Source organism: Calliphora vicina, chromosome 1 (genome assembly GCF_958450345.1).
Source record: "Calliphora vicina chromosome 1, idCalVici1.1, whole genome shotgun sequence".
Taxonomy (NCBI): Eukaryota; Metazoa; Arthropoda; class Insecta; order Diptera; family Calliphoridae; genus Calliphora; species Calliphora vicina.
Window position 1 is genome coordinate 32,114,560 of NC_088780.1, and position 10,321 is coordinate 32,124,880.

The 10,321-nt window shown below is 29.9% G+C and overlaps 1 protein-coding gene across 1 annotated transcript; it reads right to left on the reverse strand.

Moving 5' to 3' along the window:
• Positions 1 to 1,155: 1,155 nt before the first annotated feature.
• On the reverse strand, positions 1,156 to 2,743 carry LOC135948896 (uncharacterized). Its single transcript, XM_065498348.1, has one exon. It carries the CDS (start codon positions 2,632 to 2,634, stop codon positions 1,171 to 1,173), a length of 1,464 nt encoding a protein of 487 aa, XP_065354420.1. The 5' UTR covers positions 2,635 to 2,743; the 3' UTR covers positions 1,156 to 1,170.
• Positions 2,744 to 10,321: the final 7,578 nt, after the last annotated feature.

Here is a 10,321-nt window from a genome sequence, read left to right on the forward strand (position 1 = left end):
GAAATTTTATGATAAAGGGTTTTTTTTTTAAATTAACATTATCGCAGCAATTCTTCAATTGTTTCCCAAAGTAAGAGGTAATAAAGAGTTATTGTTAAGATATGCTTAAGATGCTCCTCAGTTCTTATCTGAGTTGAACTGTTGAGATACGTAATGTGAAGCTTCTTAGATGTAAAGTAAAAGCAATTTAGTTGGGAATTATTTAGCTTAATTTAAACGACTTTTGTTTAAATAGAATTCATTCATCGTTGAATTAATTCATAATGGAATTAATTCATAGCAGAATTCATTCAACCTTTGAATGATTAACTTTGCGTTAATTCAAATCTAATATAAATTGAATTAAAATAATTTTTCTTCATTCAGTTTTACATTTTCAAAATGAATTGAATGAAAAATTTAATCATTCAAATCTAATTTATATCATGGTACAATCAGTTACCAGGTACAATTATTAGAGAGAGTTTCCAATGTTCACCCCTTAAACGTCAAACTATGTATTTAATCACTTAACTTTTTTTAATTATACACACTTATTAAAAAAATATAGTTTTTCTTCAATTGTTAGTAAATTTTTGTAATAAAAATTTAAATTCAATTATTTTTTTTTGCATTTCCTTTTTATATTTTTTATAGGGAATGTATAATTGAGAACATACTTTCTAATAATTGTACCTTGCTAATTCTACAATGATTTATATAATAATTTTTATAAGACAAAATTTGAATGATTCAATAAGGAATTAATTCTATAAAGAATGAATTATCAAAGGAACGAATTCAATACATCTGAAGTACAAATGAATTAAGCCCATGAATTAATTCGTAATGCATTTATTAAGGGAATGGTTAAGATATAAAATTCAAATTGATTTAGAAATTGTAATTGAGAATTAATTCTTTTGAACCATTGAGAAGAATTAATTAAGAAAATAAATAGACAAATATACCAATTGAACATTCAGTTCGATAATCGTGCTATCAGGCGATTTGTTCTCGATAGGTTTTTTTATGATCTATTAAAAAGTAAAACAAACTTCATATTTTCTATTAAAAAAAAAATAAATACTTTATTAATTAACAAATACTTCTGTTTTATGAGATTTATTTTAAATAATTTATTAAAAATACTTAAATTACTTAATTTTGTTCACAAAACAAATTAAAACTTTATTTTCTCTCCACATTATTCTTAATAAACTCCAACATTTTATCCCTATTTAAATCACAATCGTTAAACAGCCTACTATCTCTTTTATTATGTTTGGGTATAAAATAATGCACCGGATAGCTATCCTGAGTATACTCCAAATCCACATAGTTCAGTTTAACATCGAATTTTACCACTTCAACATTCAGATCCTTGACATCAGGGGCAATCGTATCCAATAAACTTAAGAGTTTCTGAGAATTCTCATCATATGAGGAGTAAAATGTTATGAAGGTATGTTTTTTAGTTTTGTGAAGAAAAATATTAAAATAATCAGCCGTCCATTGTTTAACCATTTCATGCATATTTGATCTCGGATATACTTGAGAATAATAATATTGTCTATTTTGAAGACTGAAAGTGAAATAAAATAATGATGCTATTGATTTAAAATCATCAAATTTGTAAGTGTGCTTTAGATAATCGATGGCATATATTTTCGGTTTTCCTAAAGCTGTTTTTCTAAAGTCTTCTGCTTTCCATTTGCTATTAATAACATCAATATCCTTAAAGTCAGCAATATAGAAATGTATTGAATAGGACCTCTCCGCCACTTGATAGATTTTATTTAGCCATTGTATATGATGATTTAGGCATTTCATGTTTGGAAAATCCATAAATATTACTAAAGCACAGTTGAATCTTTTGGCATTTGTTAGTACTTGACGATCCAGTACTTTAATTTTGTTGTCAAAGTTTTCTTGGAAAAATTGTGGCAAATCATGAAAATCTATTTGAAAATCATTAGGTACTTGTACAGTTTTCTTCAACGTTCTAGTTTTCAACTCCTGTTGTTTGAGCAGTAAAAACTCTGGCTGTTCAATGATTTTTTTTAAAAATTCTATTATTTCCTCTTCTTTTCTAGAGCCTTCATAGTATATGAAATTCTTTTTATCATTGCAAGGTATAAATAATATGGTTGGATAACAATTAACTTGATACTCGAAGGGTATGTAATTCTTTTCAGCCTCCATATACACAACATCCAAATTGTAGTCTTTTAAGGCCAATGCCACATTTTCATAATTCGGCTCATGTTCACTGTAATGATAACGATCCAAATTTCCTATAAAGAATATATTTTTGGTAGATTTTAATATCAATTCTTCATAATTAAGTTCCACACATATTTTAACCAAATTTGTTTCATTATTTTCTGGCAATGGCAGTGAGGGAAATAGTTTTTCATTTAAGAGATTTTCACATAATTCTGAGAGATTCTCCACTGTTTTGTAGGCATCGTAATGAGTGTGTATTCGTTTCTTCTCATCTATGGCATAGGTATTCGGCGACTCATCCTCGGGTCTTACCAGTCTGCAAAAGAAATTAATTGAATTTCTTCCCGGATACATAACATCCATGTCGATCATATCGGCTGCTATGAATACAATGCGATCTCCATATTTTAAGGCCAATTCATACATTCTGTCCAGCCATTTGGTGTGGTAGGCACATTTTTCACGAAAATGATTAAAAAATATTATAATAGGTTTTTTAATTTGATGAAATGTTTCCCGATTTAAAATTTGTATTTTGTTGTGGCAATTTTCTTTAACGTATTGCTCGAAATCTATATATTTTGGTGGTATATATCGCAGAGTCGGTTGGGGTTTATAATCAATCTTAAAGGGATTATAAACATATTCTTCATGACCCGGTTCATCTTCGATATAAATTTGATTAAATGATTGTGTTGTATCTTCAATATTTTCACTTTCCATAATGTTAGTTATTTAGTTAGTTATAGGTTTAACAAATTTCTATTGACTAGTTCTTGAAACTTTAATGCACTTCTGTTATATTTATTTGAGAACACTCTCATATAAATATAACAGAAGCGCATTATTGAAAACACTTTCATGCTGAGAGTTTTATGGCCAGAGTAGAAAAAAGCTTTTGTACTGACAATAAGTTCAATTGAGAGATATTATGAAAATCAACTACACTGTAAATATTTTTGTTCAACTAAATAACTTCACCTTCGTGAGATGGGTATATATAAGTTTGTCATTCCGTTTGTAATTTCCACAATATAATTTTCCGACCCTCAGCTATCTATATCCTTATAGATAGCGAAGTCGATTAAGCCATGTCCGTCTGTCGAAATCAATCTGAAGACCCCAGAAATTTTCGGGATCCAGATCTTCAATAATTCTGTCAGATATGCTTTCGAAAAGTTTCCTATTTAAAATTATCAAGATCGGTCCACAAAATTTTATTTCAAAAAATGAAAAAAACAACTTTGGAAAAAAAATTAATTTTGTTTACCTAAAAATATTTAAAATTTTTATTTTGAAGAATAATTTGGTGAAGGGTATATAAGATTCGGCACAGTCGAATATAGCTCTCTTACTTGTTTTTATTAGTTTTCGGAAGTTTGGCACTACTTTCCCCCAAGATACGTGGCATTGTCTTCATCGTACCGAATTTATACTCGTTGCACTCGTTAATAAGATCAAGAAGGATTTTACGGTCTCTTTCAGTCAGTAATTCGTACTTAGACTGGAAGTCCTACCGGCTATTAAGGGTAACATTAACCCCTAGGTCAACTGACTGTACTAGTCATTTTTTCCGTCGATCCCATAGGACACATTTAGATTATCGCCAATTTCTGAGGCAGGTGCCGAATTACCGCATTCGATATCGAATAAAATTTATCGTAATTTGGTTATTTCCGATTATGGCATTCGATATCGAGCAAGAAATTTACTTTATTTTATCATAATTTCGATATCAAAATCATTTTTCTATACGATAGCTCATTCGATTACGAATCGTTGTCATCGGATCTCTCAGTCAAATATTCACTTTCAGAATCCTAAAAGTCATCATCCTATTCTTCGCATATAATACGCTCATCGAGTAAGCTTCTAACAATTAAATATGTTTTCGGGACTATTTAGGTACGAAATATTATTGAAAATAAAGAATATACGAAAGTTTAAAAATTGGTGGGACTCATTGTCCCAGTAGTGCCGAAAGGGTTAAAGTATAAGAGATAACTTAGTGAAATAAACAGGATTTTTTATTGTTCTATTTGATTTATAACGAAAATTCAATTAATATCTGTCCGCATTAGTACAAGTTACAAGCTCTACAAAGCTTTGCAAACTAAAAGACTTGAACATTGAAAGAAAACCTGGATCAGGAAGAAAAAGAGGTCTAACAGATATTGGTAAGGCAAATGAAATCGAACAACTCTTTCGAAGAGCACCGAACACTTCCATCAGAAAAGCACCTCGTAAAGTTAAATGATCTGATTCTTTTGTGCGCAGAGCTAAAGCTAATGCAGGTTGAAGTCATTCGGCTGTGCCGAATCTTATATACCCTTCACCAAATTATACTACAAAATACAAATTTTAAATATTTTTAGGTAAACAAAATTTTTTTTTTCCAAAGTTGTTTTTTAGATTCGAATTCGAATCATTTCTGACATCAGGCACGATAATTACAGAAATATGTATTACGGAGGTCCATAAAAACGACTTTTACCTTTCTTAAAACAGTACAGAGTGCCTTCATATTTCTGGCCCAATTTGGCATGATACCTCTAAGGAAAAAAGGCTCTTGAGTGGTATTCAAACAATAATGTATATTTTGTAACACGGGTGGCAAATCCACCCAACTGTCCAGAACTTCGGCCTGTGGAAAGGTATTGGGCTCTTGTAAAAAAAAGAATTAAAGAACACAGTAAAGGTATCCCAAGCGTAAGTGAACCACCTCGTCCAAAAAGGTAACGGAAGCAATCTTTAACGGGAGGATTTCCAGAAAAAGTGGTTAAATTTATAAATACCGAGTAATATGCCAATATTTTAATATTGAATAAATTCTCAAAAATACGAGAATTTTAATATTGAACGGTTTAAGTTTTATTTAACTTAGTACAGGTATAAGTATTTTTCGGCTCACTCTTATTATCGAATTCATAAGAATAAGGATTGAAAAATTATTTCGACTCACTTTTCTGGTGACACTGAGAACCATAGAGAAATACACGTAGAGCGGAAACTAGAAAAATAAACTCAAACCAAAAATTACTCAAAATAATTACATGTACGAGTGATTCCAGCAGTTCTAGGAGACAGTCCCGAACTAGTGATTTTACCCATCATTTAGGGTGGGAACTAGTTACTTCAATAGCTATGTGACTAGTTATTCTAACACGTGCATGTTCTAGGCAGGGGGTCAATTGACCCTTTTTGATTACAATGGGACTGTCTAATAGCTGGTTCAAAGTAGGCAACGCATTGGATTCACAATACTGGTTACATAGCGTCAGTTAACTTACTAGCTTTGTAACTGGTTACTAGATCAGCTACGTGACTAGTTATTTTAACGCGTGCATGTATTAAGTAGGGGGTCAGACCCTTTTTGATTACAATGAGACTGTCTGATAGTACAAAAAAAAGTTTGAAGTGACTTCAGCATAGGCTATTAAGAGACACTAATTGACTATTGACTTCATGCTATGTTACATGAGATATCGGTATATTTAAGCAAAAATAAAAATAAACTGTATGATAATTATATCAACACAATTTGTATAAAACCAACGTCACAAAACGTTTAAAGTGACTACACTCCAGATTACTTAGAGACACTTAAGTGGCAATTGTCTTCACGCTAGATTACTTGGGATGTATAAAGTAACCAAATTGTCTTCTATCCGCACTACAAAGAGCCCATACATGTCAAATGACCAAAATGAATAAATTGGAGCCAGCCAAGTGATAAGACAGTTGTGACAGTTACTGTCTTTTAGGGATACATTGACTACTTGCTTAACTGCTGGGTTGTTTTTGTTTGTTACATATTCATCACTTAGGTTTTTGACAACTGAGTTAGGATTTTGACAGGAGAGTTAACGATATATGTATATTTCTCTATGTTGAGAACTATTATTTATAACATAAGTAAGAATTCAAATTTTTTATTATTAAATTATTTTACATAAAATTTGTTAGTTCTTAATAAATAAAATATCAGTTGTTTTTATAATGAATTTTTAATTATTTCCTAAATTATTTTTAATAAATTCCAACATTTTATCGCTATTTAAATCACAATCATTAAACAGCCTACTATCTCTTTTATTATGTTTGGTTATAAAATAATGCACCGGATAGCTGGCCTGAGCATATTCCAAATCCACATAGTTTAGTTCAGCATCAAATTTAACCACTTCCACATTTAGATTTTTAACATCAACAGCTATTAAATCCAACAAATGAAAGAGTTTTTCATTATGCTCATTATTCGAAGAGTAAAATGTTATAAAAGTATGTTTTTTTAGTTTTCTGAAGGAAAACGTTAAAATAATCGGCAGTCCATTCTTTAACCATTTGATGTAAATTTTTTCTAGAATAACATTGGGAATAACATAACCGAGCAGTTTGAAGACTGACTGTAAAATAATATAGGGCAGTTAGCGAGTCAAAATTGCCAAATTCATAGGTATGCTTAAGAAAATCTTAGCCATATATTTTTGGTTTTCCCAGAGAGGAATTGATTAAGTCTTCTGCTTTCCATTTGCTATTAATAACATCAATATCCTTAAAGTCAGCAATAAAAAATTGAATTGAATAAGATTTCTCAGCCATTTTTAAAAATAGACATTTCATATTCGGAAAATCCATAAACATAATAATATTGCAATAGGTTTTGTTGGAAATGTCCAGCATTTGACGGTCCAGTACATTCAAACAGTTATTATAGTTTTCTCGCAAAAAGTGTGTTAAATCATTGACATCTATTTGAAAATCACTGGCCACTTCCACAGTTTTCTTTAGTATTTTAGATTTGAACTCGCGTTGTTTGTTCCGCAAAAGCTCTGGTTGTTCGAGAATATTTTGTAAAAATGTTATTATGGCCTGCTCCTCTTTGGCATCTTCATAATATATAAAATTATTTTTATCATTACAGGGTATAAATAAAATAGTTGGACTATAAAAAGCCGGATACTCGAAGGGTATGTAATTCTTTTCGGCCTCCATAAACACAATATCCAAGTTGTGGCCTTTTAAGGCCAATGCTACATTTTCATAATTCGGTGGTTCCAAGTGTTGCAAACTTTCAAAATTGATAATTAGGAATATATTTTTGGTAGATTTTAATACTAACTCTTCATAGTTAAGGTGAACGCATATTTTCACCAAAATTGTGTCATTATTTTCTGGTAGGGGCTGCGAGGGAAATAATGATCCCTTTAAAAGATTCTCACATAATTCACAGAGATTATCCAGATTTTGATAGGTATCATAGTGTTTATGTATTCTTTTCTTCTCATCTATGGCATACGTAAACGGTTTCTCATCATCGGGTCTTGTTATCGAGCTAAATAAATTTATTGGATTTATGCCCTGATGTATAATATCCAAATCGATCATATCGGCTGCTATGAACTCAATGCTAGCTCCATATTTTAAGGCTAATTCATACATGCTGTCCAACCATTTGGTGAGGTAGGCACATTTTTCACGAAAATGATTAAAAAATATAACAATGGGACGACTGGTGATTTGATGAAATGTTTCTCGATTTAAAATTTGTATCCTGTTGTGGTAATTTTCCTTGGCATACTCCTCTAAATCCACATATTTTACAGGTATGTAGCGTTGAAGCGACCAACGTTTGAAATCACAAACATCGTATATGTCATTATCGGGTTTATCAGCCATATTGATATGTTTAAACGAATTTCTTGTAACTTTGTTTCTGTATAACGGTATTTAGCGCGGGCGGCTAAAAATTTAAAACTGTAAAGAACTTATCTGTAAAGTATTGAGTTATATGTGAAAAAGCTTTTAAAAAGCCTTCAAACGATGAGAGTAAATAAGCTTTTTCGGTAGGACCAATACACGATTTTATAGTGATTTACTCATTTCCAGGGAGATCAATCAATAATTACACAATTCATACACAGAAAAAAAATTCAGCGTAATTTAGATTGAGGAGAAATTGGAATTGTCATTCCGTTTGTAATTTCCACAATATAATTTTCTGACCCTATAAAGTATAATATATTCTGGATCCTTATAGATAGCGGAGTCGATTAAAGCTACGTTTCCGCATATACCGTAATCGGCACCGAAAACGAAATTCCATACATTTGCACCGAAAAAAGTACGTTTCAGAAATCGGCACCGAAAATTGGGAACGAAACGGCACCGATCAGTAACGAAAAACCTGTTATTTGGGGTCGGAAGGAAAACAATTTCAAGTAGGTTGTTTTCGGTGCTGTAGGAACGAAATTATTTTAATTATTTTTTTATTTCAAATTTAAAGAAAATCAAAATGACTAAAAAAAATAAATTTTCTTTATTGGAAAAGGAGAAAATAAAAGATTTTGTCAAAAATAATGAAATTCTATTTAATGTGCGACTTTCAAAATGTCTGTTTTATGCCGCAACTAGGGTTTTTATCCCAGGAATTTACGTACACATTTCGCGGGAATTTTGCCAATTTTTCACTACCCGATTTTCGGGATTTTTAGTCGGGAATCCCGGGATTTAAAAACTGATGAAAATACATAGAAAACAAGTTAGAACTCCATTTTTTCACCAAAAAACGGTAAAACGTTTTTTGCTTATATCTCGGCAATAATTATTAATTATTATTATTATTTATTTGAGGTATTTCGTATGAAAATTTAAAAAGTGAATTCATTATTTATAGAATTTATTTCTTATTGAATCATTCTAATTTCTTTAAATTTCTTCTTCAAATCCATAACAAAATAGCTTCATAAATTTATTAATTGATTAAATTTTTCTTCAATTCAAATCTAGTACAAAAATAATTTTGTAAATGATTTGATTTAACAAAAATTTAATCATTCAAAGTTTGAATAAATTCTGTTATTAATTAACTTTAAAATTAATTCAGTTTAAACAAAGGCTTTGGAATGAATCTTAAAAATTAAATATTAGGAATGGATTTATGGAATGAATGGCTCACATTCTTTAATTACGGATTAAGATTTTAGTGAATTAAGCTCAAATTTTATCAATTAATTCGAAGCTCTGATATTTAATAATTATAACAATAAGTTTTTATATGAAATTTGGCTGAAATATTCCTAATTTACAGTATCATTATATATTTCGGGATAGTCGGGAATGTAGAAAAAAATTTCCAGATTCCCGGAATCAAAAATGGTCGGGATATTAAAAACCCTAGCCGCAACGTACCCAACTGAAACGAAAACAATTCAGAAACGAGACGGTGACGAACACCAACGTTTTTCAGTTTCAGTTTTCATTATCAGCGCCGATTACGGTGTATGCGGAAACCCAGTTAAAGTCATGTCCGTCTGCCTATTGAAATCAATTTTCCGAAGCTCCCAAATAACTTACATACACGATTCATACATCAATATCTCCGGAATTCTTCCGGATCGGTTGCTATCGTGAAAATCGGTCCACAAATGGCTGAGATATATGGAAAAAACCAGGGCATCATCGATTTTTTACCTATTTTTGATCTGGATTACTAAGTCATTAATATAGACAATATGGATATCTAATGATAGATATTTCAGAGACCTTTATATAAGACTATATTAATTGGACCTACAATGGGTCAAAATCGGAAAAAATATTTTTTTAACCCAAATTTTTTTTCACCAAAAGTTTTTTTTTCGCTAAATATTAAAAAAATTTAAAAATTTTAAAAATTTAAAAAAAAAACAATTCGAAAAATATTTTTTTCCCAAAAAAATTTAAAAAAAATAACTTTTGTTTATTATTTTTATGTTTATTATAAAAATATTTAAAATTTTTATTTGAGGTATAATTTGGTGAAGGGTATATAAGATTAAAACAAGCTCTCTTACTTGTTTTAAATAAATTTTAATAAAAAACAAGTGAGAGAGCTATATTCGGCTGTGCCGAATCTTATATACCCTTCACCAAATTATACTTTAAAATTATTTTTTTTAAATAATTTTAGGTAAACAAAATTTAATTTTTTTTTAATTGTTTTTCAAATTTTTTTTTTTTTTTTTTGAAATTGTTTTTTAATTTTTTTTAAAAAAAGTTTTTTCCAAATTTTTTTTTTGGAAAAAAAATGTATGGCAAAAAAAATTCGGGTTAAAAAATATTTTTCCCGATT

Bases quoted from the DNA above. Each gene is read 5' to 3' on its own strand.
- LOC135948896 (XM_065498348.1), bottom strand. From the start codon at position 2,634: ATGTATGAATTGGCCTTAAAATATGGAGATCGCATTGTATTCATAGCA.